This window comes from Marmota flaviventris, chromosome 10, assembly GCF_047511675.1.
Source record: "Marmota flaviventris isolate mMarFla1 chromosome 10, mMarFla1.hap1, whole genome shotgun sequence".
Classification (NCBI taxonomy): domain Eukaryota; kingdom Metazoa; phylum Chordata; class Mammalia; order Rodentia; family Sciuridae; genus Marmota; species Marmota flaviventris.
This window is the reverse complement of record NC_092507.1, coordinates 23,719,174-23,737,962: the sequence shown is the minus strand read 5'-3', so window position 1 is coordinate 23,737,962 and position 18,789 is coordinate 23,719,174. Positions and strand designations below refer to the sequence as shown.

The window sequence follows — 18,789 nt, the reverse complement described above, 5'->3', positions numbered from 1 at the left end:
GGACTGTCACAGCCAGTGGATGGTCTACTTGTATAAGTGCAAAGGGCCCTTGAGTTGCTTCTGCCATTTGTTGGGCATACATCACGTACCATGAACCACTTTTTGTACATAACTAACCCAGGTCCCTGAAGTAATAGGGTTTTGGATGAGGCCACCAGTAGGATGTCTCAAGCTTCATTCCCAGTGAATAAACAGGGGTTAAGAAATCAGCTGAGTGAGCTGGGGCATGGTAGCATATGCCTATAATCTATAACTCAGGAGGCTGAGACAAAAGGACCAAAAGTCTGAGGCTAGCCTGGACAACTTAGACTCAGTCTAAAAATTTAAAAAAGAGCTGGGGGGCTGAGGATGTAGCGTTTGCATAGCATGTGTGAGGCACTGGGTTTGATTCTCATCACCACATATAAATAAACAAAATAAAGGTCTATCAACAACTTAAAAAAAAAGGGGGGGGGGGGCCTGGGGACATAATTCAGTGGTAATGTGCCCCAGGGTTCAATCCCCAGTACAAGGAAAATAATAATGGAAAATATGGCCTTGTCAAGAAATGCTTAAAAATCAAAAGGAAGCTGGTGGTTTACATCCTCTTGGGTAGGCCACTGCTAGAGATGCTGCCTTGCCTTTTGCTTCACTCATGGACCCTACAAATTACTGGGGACTAAATTCAGGGGTACTTTATCACTAAGCCTTTTTATTTTTTCAGGCTGAGTCTTGCTAAATTGCCCAGGCTGGCCTTGAATTTGCAATCCTCCTGCCTCAGCCTCTGGAATCATCAGGATTACAAGTATGTATGTGCTGGTTTCCACTTGAACATTCAGTGGTTCTTCCCTGCCCTTTAGATTTGACCTAAATTCCTTAGCCTGGTGCACAAGCTTGAGCCCCTAGCCTCATTTCCCTTACCCTCTAATAAGTTCACCTGGACTTCCAGGTTAATTGCCTAATTACCACATGAAGTTGTCAATCATTTGCCTGCCATTCAGGTCAGAAGGCCCTTCTAGATATCCACCCCTCTCCCTTGCCAAAGAGGGCAAGGACCTCCTCTCTGCTCCCATGTAGTACCATTGGCCTTTCCATACCTAAAAGGACCTTTTCCCTTCTTTAGTCTGTGAGCCCCCAGACGCCAGGGACAATCTTTTTTTTTTTTTAAACCCAGGGGTGTTTAACCACTGAGCAACATCCCCAGCCTTTTTTTTTTTTTTTTTTTTTTTTAAAGACTACTGGGTCTCACTAAGTTGCTGAGGCTGGTCTCAATTTGTGATCCTCCTGCCTCAGGCTCCCAAAGCTGCTGGGATTAACAGGTATGCACCACTGTGCCTGGCTCAGGGAGATTTTTTGAGTGGAAAAAAAAAAAAAAATCATCTCACATGCTAACTTTGCCAAGGGCAAAGGCAGCTTAAGTAAATGTCAGTGTCCTGAATCTGTGGTGACTGCCAAAAGGCAAGAGGAAACACTGGAAGGTAAAGGATGCTAGGCATAGCCATAGCCACTTTGCAGTAGATCCAGATATCAGTGATGATGGCAGGGACCAGATGTATCCAAAAACATCAAATGACCACAAGGCAAGAGAGGAATAAGTAAGGCAACAGACTCTTTATTTAATGTGGTTTAAAATACATCAATAAAGTCCCTGGCTGTTGTGAATACCAAAAGGAGATTAATTCCCCCCCTCCCCAAAAAGCTGTCAGCACAACTTCAGACAAGTCTGGGTGGCCAGGATGGACCATAAGGAAAGCAGTTATAGGAACACAGGCAGCTCCCTCCCTAGGCAGAGTGAGAGGAGCGGGCAAATGCCTGGCTGTCCCAAGTGATCAACCCTGTGCCGTGCAAGGTGAGGGCTGGAGCAGCAGTTCAGCAGGCTTCAGCCTCCCCGCACAGGGCAGCTCCACTGGCCTCTCAGTCAGTCCTTGGCAGGGCCAACATGGTGGGAATGGAGGAGGCTTAAATAACCGTCTTTACAGAAATAACATTCGTACACAAAGTGCCTGAGCTCAGCCCATGGTCCAAAAATCTCATGGAAAACAAACAACAAACAAAAAGTGCTGCTGACACCTCTCAAAATCTGGTGTGCATGAAGCTCTCAGCTGGACAAGGTCCTGAACATGAGTTACACATGTTCGCACAGCCAACAGCTAGGCTCTAAGCCTCACCTACTGTGGTCCCCTGGAGGGAAAACTAACAATCTAAGAAACCAACACAGCTCTTGGTCCTAAAACTGAGGTTATGTGCATGGGACTCACCTGGGTGAGGAAGGCACTGGCCCTCACTCATGGACAGGCCACCTCCCCCACATCTGGCCCAGACTCCTGGCCAGTTAGAGTGGCACCCAGGCTGACTTTGGAAAGCAGAGTGAGCAGAGCAGCTGTAGTGATTGGTAAGATTTGGTCAATGGAGAGGAAGAAAAAGAAATCCCCATCTACAGATTGATCTGGGTGCCTAGAAATGTGTGGAGCTGAGAGCCAAGGTTCCACCTGGTCCTGACCTGGAGGAGTCCAGCTGGGGCCACCTACACACTGTAGCCTCCCATCCCATCACACTGGGATCCAACAGACCTAACCCCCCATGGGCTTTAAGAGGTAGCTGAAGTGAGGCAGGCAATTATGTAGGCCATTGTTGGCCTTTCCACTTTCTCCAAGGGGGAAGGCAGCTCTGACTCCTCTCGGCACCTCTGTAATCTAGCACACCCTCTGTGGAGTTGGCAGTTCCACACCTCAGCCTGGCACAGGGGCCGGGGAAGGGAGGCCTTATTGGGGCCAGCAGAGGCATGGAACACACCAAACACAGGGACTTCAAAGAAGGGAAGGAAAAGATCTTGGGAAAACACTTCTCCACAGGAGAGCAGATCTCAGCCAAGGATGGCAAAGACTTACTTACATTGTTGCTGGGGTATACTGAGTGAATTAAGAATATACTATGGTTTAGCAGAACACACTGTGAAGTGGATCAGTGATACCCAAGGGAAAGAGGGGTGGGATTCATTTGCCATCTCTTAAGTCTCAACATGATTCAGGACTATATAACACTCTTCATGAACCTATTTATCTGGGGGAATTTAAGTTAAGGGCTAGGGGAAGATGAAGGGACCTGTGGAATAATAAACTAGTTCAAAGAAGTATATCAAGAAGCAAAACCCTACCCATCCTATCTTAGTCTGAGGCTCTTAGCTCACTAGAGACCCAGCAGAGCCCTGCTTCCAAGACTCATTCTGTTGCCCCAAGAAACTGCTCTGTACAAAGAGTGGCAAATACCCTGGCAGGTGTACAACAAGAACTTTCATCATACAAACTTGCTACACAGTACTATATACTGGGCAGTGGTGGTAAACACCCATCTCCAGCCATTTTATGGATTTCCAGGGCTCAGTCTATTGTTGAATCTCATTCTTTACCTATCAGACAATAACTGGGGGCTCCCACACAGAAGAGGTGGAATCCCAAGGACTCATTTCTTGGGCAAGGAGGTGTCAGGGAATCTTCAAGGATTGCACAGTTGGGGTGTCAGGAAAGCAGAAACAGACCCGTAAAGCCAAGAGGGCAGCTGGCCCTTGGGCCCAGCTGCTGCTGCATGGAGACAATGGTGGTAGGAACCAGTGGTAGCCTCCCAAGATTGAAACCCATAGGCAAGCTTGTGGCAAAGCCATAAGAAGCTCTTTCATTTCTCTTAAATAATCTGATCTTACCAAACAGGAAACCTCAGCACCAACATGGCAAGGGAGCCAGGTGGGATGGTGAAGGGTGGGACGATGGAGGCCAGGCACCCAGTACCACTGCTACAGCACCCTCCCGCTTCCTTCCTCAGAAGATCCTCAGTATGAAGTATCAACATGCAAAACAAAAAACCTTCAGAAAGAATCCTTTGGGTGATCTCTTGTCAATCATCTGTGCAGGCTAGAGAGGCACCTGTGAATGATAAGGCTACTGAGAAGCAACATTGGCCTGGTCCTGGCACTATCAGAGGGCAGGGGAAGCAGTGCCCAAGGGGCTCCCAAACAGCACATCATCCCACAGAGAAACATTCTCCAGGTGCCTCGTCCTAGGCAGTAAAGCAGCTCAACCACCAACTCCAAGTGCCCTGCCAAGACTCTTGAGCATGGGCACCATTCCCGGGCTACAAAAAGCAATGGAGCCTCCAGGGGAGCTACGAGAACCCAGGCCGCCCAAGCCTTGCTCACAAAGAATGCAGACTGGCCTGGGTGTTATCACCTGTCATGAGCTCTGAAGGGCTGGGAGGGGTATGAGCCTCAAATTAGGCAGGGAAACACTCATGTCACTTGTCTTGCCAGCTTACTGTGATGGCAGCTACAGATGACACTGCCTCTATGAGATTCACTAGCTCACAATGAACCTGGCAGGTGTACAACAAGAACTTTCATCATACAAACTTGCTACACAGTACTATGTACTGGGTAGTGGCGGTAAACACCTGTCTGCAGCCATTTTGTGGATTTCCAGGGCTCTGGAAAGCCACTGACTTCATCCGTACACCCCACCCTCAATGCAAGCCCAATGTACACGTACAGACATAAATGCATGAGGTCTTGCACTTATGTCATATATATGTAAAACTGACCCACAAAATCCAAAATTGCCAAGTATCAGATGCCAGCCAGGTCAGAACACCCTGACCTCAGCACTGGGCTGCTTAGCATGGGAGCCTTGTATGGACCAGGCCTGGCTGAGCTGCTGCTCCCTTCCCAGCACACCCCAAGCACCAGGCTCTCTAAGCGGTGGCAGAGGTGGGCTCCTGGGGCCCTGTATGGACTGATCCTTCTGTGGATGGTGTTCCTGAGCAGCCAGGAACTTCTGTGGCCCTTGGGGAGTTGGGTGCTTGAACCCCAGGCCCCTCGCCAACCTGCTCTTTGGAGACAGGGGCTGCCTCTGGCTTCCGCTCAGGGCCACTGTCAGTGAGGAGGCTCTGGCCACCAGCACTCAGGTCCTGTACCCTTTTGTTCAGGTCATTGCGCTCTGTCTGAAGTGCCCGGCATAGCTTCTCAAGCCGCTGGATTTTCACCTGCAGGCCCTCCAGCTCTTTGTCCCGAAGTGTTTTCTATGGAGAGAAATGGGTTCTTCAGTACCAACCAGCAATCTCTCACCTCACTACCACTTAGTCAAAAGCCGGCCCCTTACAGTAAACAGCCCTGGTTATGCTATGGCTTGGCTATCACCTGGGGGTAGTATGGTACAGAGAAGGGGCATGGCTTTGTTAGACAATGTATTCCTCCAGTTTCTACCAGATGACCTTGGCAAAACACTTATTTTTTGAGCTTATCTCATCTGTAAACAGGACTCTTAACACGAACCTTAGGTCTCAAGAGAGGGTTCAGTGAACTGGCATATCTAAAACATTCAGCTAGGGTTGGCGTTGTGGCTCAGCAGTAGAGCACTCGCCTAGCGCATGTGAGGCCCTGGGTTCAATCCTCAGCACCACATAAAAATAAATTAATAAAATAGAGGTATTGTGTCCAACTACAACTAAAAAATAAATATAAAAAAAAAAAGGTAAAAAACAAAACATTCAGCAAGTCTGGTCTACAGTAAGTGTTTCATCAGAGTTAGCTCCTTTCTTTAATACCATAAGCCACAAAGTAAAATTATCTGGGCTGCTCTGTATGCAAACCACATGAATCACTGACACCCCTAATTTTTCTGCTTCTTCAACCTATTTTTCCACTTGCTCCCTGGGGTTCAACTGCAGACTTACCATGGGGCTCACCACCTCCCTTTGGGAATAGGAATACTGCCTTTGAACTTGGAGAGACATACACAGGAATACAGTTCCACTTCACACTAGCAGTCACCGGCTGGCAGAATATAAAAGAGCCTAATACACTGCATCCCTGCCCCGAGCTCCAGTCACCCTCTACCTACCTCCTCAGCCATTTCAAGCAGGGCCTTGTTGCTACTCTCCCATCGGGACCGGTACATGGTAGTTTCTTTCTCCAGCTTCTTGATCTTCTTAGTCATCTGAGTTACATGATAGATGGAAGGAAATGGTCAGAGCTGGGCTATCTATGAATCTGTCTCCAAAGTGGGGAAAGATCATCACATCTGTGCCACCTCGCAGTTAGGAAATCTCAAGTTAAATGTCTATTGCTGGGGGTATATTCAGTGGTAGAATGCATGCTTAACACATACAAGGCCCAGGATAAAAAGGTCCATTATCAGGGCTGGTGATGTAGCTCAGCAGTAGAGAGCTTGCCTATTACATTCAAGCCTTGGGTTCCATCCTCACCATCCCCAGGACAACACATAGACACACACATATAAGGTCAGAGTACCCCTCCTCCAGGGTGAAAAGGCTGTGATAGCTCCCTATAGATATCAATCACAGTAACTATGAACAGCTTCCCAGGAGGCCCCATGGAGTGGGGGCTTTCTGACGGCAGATTCCATGTTCAATTCAGCAGCCACACCTGGTCTAGACTATCATTACCTTTTCCATTTCCTGTTTGAACGTGGTGAATACCTCACTGCTTTTGGAAAGTGTGTTCTGGAACTCCTCAAACTTCTCTGTGTACAGGGCAAGCTGGTGAGAAAGAAACCCACATGTAAGACTGGGCTTCTCTGGAAGGTACCTCTGGTCAATATACTCAGACCTCTCTGGCCCTTTGACCCAATAACTGCATTCAGATATCATTTTCCAGTAAAACAAATAAACAAACAAAACAAACATGTATTTGGAAGGATAAATACAAAATGCTAAATTTGGAAACTAAGATTTGGAGTGATTTCAAAATATCAAGATCCCCCCACTTTTGACAAACTTCTGTCCCCATCTCCTCTCAAAAGCAACACAACTTTCAAGCTAGGAATGAAGTCCTGAGTTCATTTAGCTACCTGGTCACCACCACAGAGGTGCAATCAAGAACAAAGGTTCAGTCAAGGTCACATAGCAATCTAGGCAGAGCTACTTCTAGAATGAAGGTCCCATTTCACTACCCCCAGGATGGGGCCCAGGGTCAGGTTCCACTATCTTACCTGCTGTTTCAGGTGGGTCTCCTGCTGCTTCATCAGCTCACACATCCTCTGGGATTCCACTGCCTCTTTCAGGAGCTATTTCCAAGACAGAATCCCAGACATTGTCAGAAGCTCCAGGGGCTGTTTGGCCTTCTTTTCTACAAGCACTGACCTCACTGAGGCTACCTGCTCTTAGATTGTTGTATGGGCAACTGACTGGACTAGCAGGCAACAATTTGCCATCAATACAAAGTCGATTCCAAGCTGCACCAGAACCTATCCCACCACCTTATACCCTCCCCCCACCCCAGTCCTGGGACCTGAGCCTCACAAAATCCTTCTCCCGCTGGTGCCGCTCCTCTGCCTCCTTCAGCATCTCCTGAGCCTGCTGGAGCTTGGCATCCACCAGCTGCTGCTGCAGGTCCTTGTGTTTGAAGACTTTGTCAATATGCTGCAGGTAAGATGGTGAGAGGGTTCTGCACGTTAGGAGCTCCCTTTCTCAAGGAGGCCCCATCCATAGACCAGGCATACTGCCTAACCTCCATCATGATCTGACACACTGGACTTCAACAACATGTACAAGATGTGGGCCCCATGTACCAAGATTATGGTCAACATCCCAACTTCACCTGGTTTCTCTTCCATTGAGATTGACTAGGGCAAGCTTAGGGGTTAATGACTGGAATTAATTCCAGGAAGCCAAGCAATTAATACACTCAAACCTCTGGCTCCAAGACTGACCACCTCATGGAGCCAGCAGTCCTCACGTTTGTAGTCCCCGACTCTCTTGTAAGTGGGAAGAAAGGGCAAAGTAGCACTTCTACGAACAGTCTAGCTCATTTGGCAGAGAACTGCCATTTCTATAGACAACGACTAGACCATGCATCTCAAGGAATGGCTGTCTTAACTGTTGGAGGAGCTCTGGGGACCTCAGTTCAGAGAAGGATGGAGAAGGTGATACACTCAAAGGTTACTTTGAAGGTAAAATCCCCTGGACTTACTGAAAAAAGGGATGTAGGGAATCTATTTTTCAGATGGAGAAGGGAAGGTATCTTGAGGACAGGTCCAGTATGGGAAAGGATGAGTTCCAGTCACCTGTGATCTAAAATTCAGAGGCTCAGAAGGAGCAGGTGGGAATACTCGAACCTAGGGAGGGCAGTGAGAAGCTGCAGGGCCTGATTGACCTGCATCTCCTCCTCCATAGGCAACAGTAAGTCCTTCAGCCTTGGGGGAAGGAAGGAGAGAGGATCCTCAGATTCTTGGGAGGTGGTACTTCACTCTAGTGGCCCAGAAAGACTTCATGTCTCTCGGAGCTCAGGGCCCAAACCAGACTAACTCCCCTCAAACTACAAGCAGCCTTTCCCCCAAGGAACAAAGAATTAAGGGGTGGGTCAAGGATTCCCCTCTAGGTCCTGTACAACACAATCACAATACTGACAAGCAATCTCAAGAGAGCAGGTCCTGCCTATATCCCCCTAGGCACCTGGTTCAGAGAAGGTCCCCAGCCAGGCCTGTAAGGTAGCTGCACATTTCCCTTCTCATGACCAGAAAACACATGACTGGCAAAAGGGACTGAATGTTTCAAGTGCCTGCTACAGCAGCCAATGTTAGCCAAGGTAGGGACACCCTGACCTTCCAAGTGGCAGGGGCAGCCAAGCAGCACACATATCAGTGGATATATCCCCTGGATTCCATACCTACTACAGGTCCAGCACTTCCCCTGGAATTCCAAATTCCAAAAAGCCTTAAAAAACAAACTGGGGATGTAGCTCAGGTATAGAGCTCTTACCTAGCATGTGGGATCCTTGGGTTCAATCTCCACTAACACAAAAAATAAAAATGAAATAAAAAGTTCTGAAAACTGAAATACCAAAATCTGCCAGTCAAACTTCAAATGTACCACTGTAAACCTATTTATAATCTAGGGAAGTATCTAGAAGTTTCAATGCTAAAGTGTCTGATTTGGAGGTGCTGCCTCAAGCTTTGCTGGAGGTATACCACACACCTCCATTTTAAAATGTGGATAGTTTTAACTCAAACAGATACATGGCCTTGTTCTTTAAAACAGGAACTGTGAACTGTGTGGTTGTAGGCTGGTCTCTTCTCCAACCTAAGTTTATCATCTATGAGGAATACCATTCCCCTTTTCAAGGGAGGAGGAAGATTGGAATGAAGACTGAAGTGTGCTGCTTTAGTACCCAGCATACACCAAGAGCCTCACAATCTGATGGTCACCACTGTTATCCATGACAACCTCACCTCCTCTCGAAGTTCATACTGCTCAATTAGTTTCTTAAGCCTCTCAGCCAACTCCATATTCTCCTGGCGCAGTTTGGAGTTACGTTCGTTATGCTGTTCCATCTGCAGCTGAATGTCATTCAGTGTCACTTGGAAATGTGAAGTCACCTCCTTGCGCTTCTCCTCTTCCTCTCGGGCACGCTGCACACCTTCTTCCTGGGCAGAGAAGCCAGCCCAGCATCATCATCCACTGTTCCCTAGCCAGCAACACAAGGCTCCCACAACTATCCCACAGGGATCTGTGCCAAGAGCCCTCTCTGCCACCAAGCCTGGAGCCAGGCTGCAGGATGTCATTCAATGATGTTTCCTAATGTACCCCTCTGTAAATCAATTAATATCCAATGAAATTCCCTGAAAAAATGCAGCTACATTTTGAAACAGCTTAGACCTCCTAAATTCTCCAGAGAAAGTATTTTAGATATTCTTTTTGTTGGCAGTACTGGGGATTGAAGCAGGTCTTCATGAAGGCTAGATAAAACCTCTACCACTGAGCTATATCCCCAGCACCCTCTAACTCTCTTAAATTTTTGAGACTGAGTTGCTCAAAAAGGCCTTGAACCTGTGATACTCCTGCCTCAGCCTCCTAAGTAGATGAGATTACAACTATGTGCTACTCCACCTGGCTCCAGATTAAGCATTCCTGTTTTAATGTGCTTCTGTCTTCCCTGAAACCCCAGAAAGCAAGTTGTTAAAAGTTAATAATACCCAGGGTAATAGAATAGTATAAAATTAGACAATCAGACATTGCTGGTTGGGATATACTGCCACCTCATTAGAAGGCAATCTAAACTGGGCAGTGGGGCATGCTTGTAATCCCAGTGGCCCAGGAGGCTGAGGCAGGAGGATTGCAACTTCAAAGCCAGCCTCAGCAATGGCAAGGCACTAAGCAACTCAGGGAGACCCTGTCTTTAAATAAAATACAAAATAGGACCAAGGATGTGGCTTAGTGGCCGAATGCCTGAGTTCAATCCCTGGTACCCTCCCTGCTCCCAAAAAAGGCAATCTAGAAAAATCTATTAAAATTTAAAATGTGCATAGTCTTTGACCCAGCCATTTCACTTATGCAATTTATCCTACAAATTCTACATAAATGCCTATGGATATATACAATAAGAATTTTCATTGTAGCTCTCTATGTAATCATGAAAAATTGGAAGCCGGATGTGATAGTGCATGCCTGTAATCCCTGGGGCTCAGGAGACTGAGGCAAGAGAATCGAAAGGTCAAGGCCAGCCTCAGCAACTCAGCCAGGCCCTAAGGAACTTGGCAATACCCTGACTCTAAATAAAATACAAAACAAAAGGGCTGAGGATGTGGCTTGGTGGTTAAGGCCCCTTAAAAAACAAGTTGGAAACAACTCTAGCCTCAGCAACTTTATGATGCCCTAAGCAACTTAGTGAGACCCCGTCTCAAAAAAAAAAAAAAAAGGAAAAAAACAAAACAGGGCTAGGGACGTGCCTTAGTAGTAAAGCACCCTTGGGTTCGAATCCCAGTACCAAAAAGAAAAGCACACATGGGGCTGGGGATGTGACTCAAGTGGTAGCGCGCTCGCCTGGCATGCGTGCGGCCCGGGTTTGATCCTCAGCACCACATACAAACAAAGATGTTGTGTCCGCCGAAAACTAAAAAATAAATATTAAAAAAAAAAATTCTCCCTCTCTCTCTCTCTCTCTAAAAAAAAAAAGAAAAGAAAAGAAAAGAAAAGCACACATATATCCACCCAACAATGCTGTAAAAAAGAATGATATTGCTGCATGAACCGAGAGGAAAAAAATAAGACATTATATAAAGTGACAAAAAAAAAAGAATGGTATATGCTGGGAGCAGTGGCACACATGCCTGTGATCCCAGCAGCTCAGGAAGCTGAGGCAGGAGGATTGCAAGTTCAAAGCCAGCCTCAGCAAAAGTGATGTACTAAGCAACTCAGGGAGACCCTGTCTCTAAACAAAATATAAAATAGGGCTAGAGATGTTACTTAGTGGTAACATGCCTCTAAGTTTAATCCCCAGCACTACAAAAAAAATATAAAAAAATAAAAATTATATATATATATATATATATATATATCTATCTCCTATAGGTAAAACTTTACTTTTGTCACCTTTAATAAATTTATATTATTTTACTTTTTGCTGCAGTACTGGAGACCAAAGCCCGTGTACTCTACTATTGAACTACAACCTAAGCCCTTTTTATTTTTTTTGAGACAAGGTCTTGCAAGTTGCACAGGCTGTCCTCAAACTTGTGATCCTCTTGCCTCAGGTTCTCGAGTAGCTGGAATAACAGGTGTGCAACACTGTAAATTCAGTGGCCCATGCCTATAATCCTGGCAACTCAGGAGGACGAAGCAGGAGGATTCTGAATTTAAGGAGGATTCTGAATTCTGAATTACATGAATTTAAGGCTAGCCTGCGCAACTTGGCAGGCTGTCCCAAAATAAAATTCAATATAAAGTGCTGGGAATATATTTTAGTGGCAGAGTGCTTACTTAACATGCTTAATCCCCTGGATTCAATCCTAGAATGGACAAAGAAAAACAAGTTGCAAAACACTGTATATTCACATTCAAATTCTATAAGAAATATAAAAACTTGGGAGGATATATGCACAAAACCTATTTTGCTGCCGGGTGTGATGCCACATGCCTATAATCCCAGCAGCTCAGGAGGTTGAGGCAGGAGGATCATGAGTTCAAAGCCAGCCTCAGCAATGGCAAGGTATTAAGCAACTCAGTGAGACCCTGTCTCTAAATAAAATATAAATTAGGGCTGGGGATGTGGCTCAGTGGTAGAGTGTCCCTGAGTTCAATTCCCAGTACAAAAACAACCAACCAACCCCCTATCTTGCTGACATGGTAGTAACAAGGCTTTAACCACAGTGACCCCAGGATCCAGGATCCAGGATCCTAATAATCTCTGAGATAAGCACTGGATATCTGCTTAGTAGTTGCTATAGTTTAGATTTTTGTCCCCTGTAAAGATTTATGTAGTAAAGGCTTGGTCCCCAGTGTGGCACTAGTAGAAAGAGATGGGGACCTAGCCAGATGCTGTGACACATGGCTATAATCCTAGCTACTCAAGGGGTTGAAGCAGGAGGATCCCAAATTTGAGGCCAGTGTGGGCAACTTAGTGAGACTCTCTCTCAAAATTAAAAAAATAAAAAGGGCTGGGGGTATAGCTCAGTGGCAGAGTGCTTGCCCAGTATGCATAAGACCATTCTTATGTTCCATTCCCAGTTCTATCAAAAAAAAAAAAAAAAAAAAAAAAAGAGGTGGGGCCTACTGAAATATCTTTAGGTCATTGGAAGTATGTCCCAAAAGGGGTTGGTGGGACCAGTGGCCTCTTCCCAGCACTGAGGTGAGCAGTTTTGTTCTGCCCTGCCTTCCCCTCAGGCCTAAGTTGATTATCTCAGGTATTTGTTATAAAAAGGGAAAGGTGACTAACACAGGATGGGACTGCCATCTAATTGAGAAATACTAAGGTCACTGCATTTGGAGTTGTCTTAACCTTTACCTTATTCAAGACAAGTACATGTCAATGGTTGCAGTTCTCTTGAAGGTGGGGCATTACTGGATGTGACGTGTTTGTATAATGTGAACCTACACTACTTTTTGAGGGGAAAGCCAATCAAAGACCAGTGATCAGAGAGAGGCCCCCTGGCCTACCTTGAGGGAGCGATTGTGCCGCTGCAGCTCACGGCACAGACTCTCAAGCTTGCTGCGGGCCAGGACAGCCTTGCTATGCTCCCCGCGCAGGTGGTCCTTCTCTTGTACCAGTTGGCTCTGTTTCTTCTGCAGGAGCTTCATCTGCTTCTGTGAATTCCGATGTTCTTCCAGCTGGGGATAGGGAGGACACTGAACACCTGGGGCAGGGGGGAGGTGTCTCCTTATGGGGATTATTATGTAGCTCCAAGAACTCCTGAGCTGAGCACTGGCCTATCCCCAGACACCAGATGAAGCAGCTCAGGCCAGGAGAACTCTTATCTTATAGGCCCACAATGTTGGTGATTTACATGTTCCTCCTGTGAATTCCTCACATTAACTCAAGGGTCCATCTTAGGAATACAGGAATGCACACTCACTAGGACCAGTAAGGTAACACAACCAGCAGATCAGCTTCTATCCTAGCTCTGACTTTAGATACAGAATTCTCAAGATACATCAGACCACTGCATGGCCCCAACTTGCTGGACACTCTCCCAGTATGATGAAATTACCAGCTACCCCACCTCAGACACATTCACAGACCCTATTGCTGCCTCTAATTCCTCCCAGACTTCAGTTCTGGTTCACTCCTGTTCTCTACACAATTCCTATTCTCATTTTTGGTTATTTCAGTATCAACAGACAACTGTGATTCCTGGGCCTGAAAGTCCTTAACTTCTTTCCCTGGCCAGATTATCCAAAACGGAGGTTATTTTCTTCTTTTTACTCTGTGATGCTGGGCATCATGTAGGCCAGGCCAAGTGCTCTACTACTGCGCTACATACCCAGCCCAAGGTGATTTCCTTTATATCTTTATTTTAGTTATTAAAATAATCCCATTAGCCAGGTTATGATTGCCCCCATTTTCCAGACAAATTTCTTCCAGAACAGAATAACCAGTTATATGTGGATGGAGGGATTGGGGTTGTGGCTCAGTGGTAAGGCGCTCGCCTACCAAGTACGAGACCCTGGGTTCAATCCTCAGCACCACTTAGAAATAAATAAATAAAATCAAGGTTAAAAAATTTTTCTTTACAAGAAATGTGGATGGAATTAAAGAATTCTAAAATAGGTAAACAATAATAATAATAATTAAATAAAATAAATAGGTAATGACCATTAACAGATGAACCTGTTAATTCAAATTCTGATGGGAAACCTGTCCAGAGGGATTTGGCTGACCCCCTTGAATATAGTCAACACTTTCAACACCAAAAGAGGGAAGACCACACTTGGTATTTCTTGTGATGCTACAAGAAACAGAGTATACTACCTAAGAATAATTATTTTTGCAAATGTTGAACCTCAATTGAATCAAATTTTTAGAGCTAACTTCCATCTTACTTAGTGGAACTACGAAGGTAAAGGGACAAGTTAAATGCTACTACAAAGACAATAAAGGTAGAAATAATGCCTCATACAGGACAATTAAACTGGTTCTGCAATACATTGATTTCATAAAGAAAAAAAAAAAAAAAACAAGAGGCAGTGAGATGAAAAACTGCTCTGGAGGAAAAAGGGAAATAAATAGCAAATGACTAGCATTAATTTTGTTAATGTGATAATGGCCCTGTGCATCTCCTTATTTTAGGAAGATGTATCCAAAAGCACACTATGGCAAGATCACATAGAATTTGACAAACTAGGAGCTAGGTAGGGCTCTACCACCTGGGAATTGCTCTTTCAGAAATTTCTTTTAAGCCAGGCATGGTGGTGCACGCCTATAATCCCAGCAGCTTGGGAAGCTGAGGCAGGAGGATCTCAAGTTCAAAGGCCAGTCTCAGCAACTTAGCAACTCAGCAAGACCCTGTCTCTAAATAAAATATAAAAAAGGGCTGGGGATGTGGCTCAGTGGTTAAGCACCCTGGGTTCAATCCTTAATAACCCCCCGCCCCCCAAAAAATTTCTTTCAAGAAATGCAAAATTTGCCAGGCATGGTAGTACACTCCTGTAATCCCAGTGGATCGGGAGGCTGAGGCAGGAGCATCAGGAGTTCAAAGCCAGCCTCAGCAAAAGTGAGGTGCTAAGCAATTCAGTGAGAACCTGCCTCTAAATAAAATACAATAAGGCTGGGGTTGGCTCAGTGGTTGAGTACCCTTAAGTTCAATTCTCAGTACAACGTGAAGTTTTACCTCATTGTTAGCACTAAAGTGGGAGGATGGGAATTGACTCCCATTTAATAGATGAGGGAAAGGTTCAGAGAAAGGTTGAACAGGTATTAAGCTAGTCACTTGCCCCACATAGCCCTATGCCAGGTGGTCTGTTGACTTTACAAAGGCAGGGGGATGCCAGTGGAAGGGGCAAACTGACCAGTTCAGCATACTTCTTGCACAGTGCTGCCAGCTTCTCCTCTGGGGTGCTTAGTGTGTTCAGTGTCTGCATCAGCAATGTGATCTCCTTCCCTATAAAGCAAAAGGAGCAAAGGTAGATAGCCCCTTCTCAGGGCTCACCTCCCCTCACCCACTCTCAGGCTCACACTCATGAGCACTGAGGTAACCCTCCCCTATCACACTTTCTGTTTTGCCTGTTGAACTGGCCACATTCCCTACTAGACTAGGTGCTTCAACAAGGTTAGAACCAACTGAATCCTGCACATCATTGCAGCACCAGTAGTGTCCATAGTGCCACCACAAAGCATGTGTTCATTAATGAATGCTTATTAAATAAAGGACTGAATTTTTGTGGAATTTCCTTGGTTGAGTAGCACTAGGAGGAGGAAAAAACTGCGTTCTCTACCAAATGACAAAAGGTGACCTAATGCTACTGTTTCAATGCAAGGAAGGCCTTTCTGACAGAGGTAGGAATAAGAGTCCTGGCCTCCTTGAGAAATTAACTCTGCCAACAAATGTAGCCAAATGGTGAATTTTAAAATGAATATCCTTTCCATATATGTGGTCCTAAGTGTTTAAAAAAAAAAAAAAAGTTAGGGGAACAGGGACTAGTACAGGGACCTAACCTAGATTTTTAAACACATACGCACAGCTATTGAACTGTCACTGCTTTTTCCTTACTGTCTTGTGCCTGAATTATGGAGCCTTCCATCTGCCTCCCCTGAAGGCCTCCTCTGTACACAGCACAGACCAGGCTCCTGAAGTGTTAGCCTTGGAAGGCCTGAAGAAATCATCATGAAAACTGCTAACCAGTGACAGAGGCCCAATTCAACCCACAGATGGGTTTTATTTGGTTTCTACTACTTTAGTTGCCTTTTGTTAAGCTATTCAGTTTAGTGCATGCAATTGTGGCTGAATCAGGTTCAATCAGGCCCACTCTTGGTCCTCATAAGGCCTCCTGTCTAATTTGGCTTATCCAGACAACTGGGTTTTGGTTTTCAACCCTTGTTTAGTCCAATTCTCTTAATGTAGACGTGGATATTAAAATCCAAAGAGATAAAGGACATGCCCAAGGTCACATAGCAGGTTAGAAGTGGTGCTCAAGAGTCTATCTAGGACCGGGTGTGGTGGCGCACGCCCATGATCCCAGCGGCTAAGGAGGCTGAGGCAGGAGGATCTCGAGTTCCAAGTGAGGCACTAAGCAACTTAGTCAGACCCTGTCTCTAAATAAAATAGAAAATAAGGCTGGGGATGTTGCTCAGTGGTTGAGTGCCCTTTAGTTCAATCCCCAGTTCCATCCCCTTCCCCCTCAAAAGTCTATCAAAGGCTCCTGCTCTTCATTTTCTCAGCAAGAGAACCAGATGGATTTCAGCCCCACTTGCTCCTAAGACCAGGAGGCTTTGAATAGAGAATATCCAGCATCCCCTGCCTTGATTAAACTATGGAAACCAGCTGCTCTGAGAAGTAAACTTTCCTCTGAATTCTAGCAGGGCAGGCTAGTCCATGGAATGCCAGAACCAAACTCCCTCCCCTCACTAGCATTCCAAAAAGCTGCCCTTTCTCACCCAGACCCTTGGCTTTCTTCTTCTCCTGTGGCCTTCGGTGGTCCCGGTCTCCAACCTCATCATTTGCACGGATTTCTTCTGTGCATGGCTCTCCCTTGGAGGTTTCCTTCTCGCCATTGACTACAGGGGTTCCTGGCTCAGGCTCCCCATTCCTTGCTGCATATGTCCTGGACTTCTCTGCATCTTCAGGTTCAGCTGGTTCACCCTGTGCTCCATCCTCCCCTGGGCCCCCCTGATTGTTGTCCACACAGTATGTACTCAGAATATCCTCCAACTGGCGGCTCAACTCCTCTGAGACATCACGGAGAGCCCCAGACTGAACTGCTTTGGCTTGAGCCCCTTCAGCAAGAAAAAAACAAGAGGTAGAGTGAGAAGTAAGATGGTTATGCTATGGGTTGGCATTTTTTTCAGACCCAAACTCACTAGTTTGGGTTAAATGTCGTCTAACTTCTTTAAACCTCAGTTTATTAACTTATAAAATGATTTACGTATTTCTTACTACCACCCAAATATGTCATGAGCACAGGAGAAATCAAACATTAAGTATCCAGCACGTAGGGCAGGGCTGGCATAGAGCAGGAGCTTAACTTCTAATCCATCTCCTTCCCTTCAAAAGCTAGGTCTTGTTATTCAAATAGTTCTAGAAATGCCTCCAATATGAAGGACAACTACCCACTGGTGACTGAGGTATATCTAGTGGGGACACTGCTTTGCTGACGGGTGTCTCATTTGGACACCACCTGATTAAATCCTGCCAGAACCTACTCCCAAAAGAGTTCTGTTCCAGGTCTTAAGAGGGGAGGCTCTACCATGTCCCCAGGAGACGTGGGGCTCGCACAGAAGGGGCACTCTCTCCTCCCACTCGGTATTTCCTCCTTTCTGGGTAAACAGTGGCCTCAACCTCTAACTCCTGGAGCAAGGCTGGTACCATAAACCCCTCCCCCTGCCCACGGAAAAGCAGAGCTGGCACACACCCTCCGTCTTCCCAGGCGCCTGGCCGGTGGAACCTTCAGCTTCTGTCGCAGGTGCCGACTGGCTGGGCCGCCCCTGGGGTCCCTCTGGTCCCGTTTCCGGTTGCCCGGGGCTGCTTTTTGGGTTGGACTGTTTGGCAGCCCCATTCTTTTTGTCTTGGTTCTTCATTGTGATTTGTAATGCTAGGTTAGAGGCAGATCCTTTAGAAACACACACACTTGCTATTTTCCAGACTTCCAAATTCTTCACAGCCTGGACCAGAAATTCCAACACCAGGCGCACAAAGCTTCTTCCAACAAACAACCTGGCCGGACTTCGCCAGAGGGAGTCAATGGTACTCGGTTTCTGGCCAGTCAGGGGGCCCTGGCGGGCCCTGGCAGGCTGTCGGGGCGCTGCTCCTGAAGGGGGTGAGGAAAGAGGCCTCTTTTCTCCCAGAGCCACTTCCCGGCACGAACACGGCCCCCTCACCGCAAGCTGAGCGCGGGATTGGTTCCCGGCCGCAGACTGACGTGGCGGGACGCTCGAGTCCCGACCCCTCCCCCGCCCCCCAGGCCCCACGTGGGCCTCGCGGGCGCGCGCGCGTAGCCACCCACGCCCCGCGCGCCCTTCAGCCGCGCCGAACGCCCGCGCATGCGCAAGACGACCGCCTCTCTACAGCCCACGCACGGAATTGACGCGATTTCCCCAGTAGCCGATGTGTCCGGGCCCACAGGCCCTCTGACACTCTGGTCCTACCGACCGCAGCTGTACTCACCTCACCGCGGACGTCGGACGGCGTTCCCCGCTCTGGCCTAGTACCGGAAACCTCGGGTAACCGCTGCCGGCAGGCTGCCTGCTCTTACTGCAGCCAATCAGCGGCTGGCGCTGGCGTGGAGCTTGCTGGGAAAGATGGACGAAGGCGGCCTTTGAGGCGGGAGCGTAGCGGAAGCAGGGGAGGGAAAGACTACCCGTCCCTCCATGCGTCGGGG

The 18,789-nt window shown here is 46.8% G+C and overlaps 1 protein-coding gene across 2 annotated transcripts; it reads right to left on the bottom strand.

Annotated features, from left to right (window-relative positions):
* Window positions 1–1,571: 1,571 nt before the first annotated feature.
* Window positions 1,572–18,685, bottom strand: Txlna (taxilin alpha). 2 transcript variants are annotated; one of them, XM_027937136.2, is made up of 11 exons: window positions 18,576–18,685; window positions 17,824–18,219; window positions 16,850–17,188; window positions 15,265–15,356; window positions 12,916–13,086; window positions 9,213–9,407; window positions 7,285–7,404; window positions 6,975–7,049; window positions 6,430–6,522; window positions 5,865–5,960; window positions 1,572–5,043 (listed from the first exon to the last, which is right to left on the bottom strand). In XM_027937136.2, exons 2-11 carry the CDS (start codon window positions 17,987–17,989, stop codon window positions 4,717–4,719), a joined length of 1,674 nt encoding a protein of 557 aa, XP_027792937.2. In that variant the 5' UTR covers window positions 17,990–18,219; window positions 18,576–18,685; the 3' UTR covers window positions 1,572–4,716. The 2 variants fall into 2 exon arrangements, with proteins under 2 accessions (XP_027792937.2, XP_027792938.2); XM_027937137.2 differs by having other exon boundaries at window positions 17,824–18,003.
* Between the last annotated feature and the right edge of the window lie 104 nt (window positions 18,686–18,789).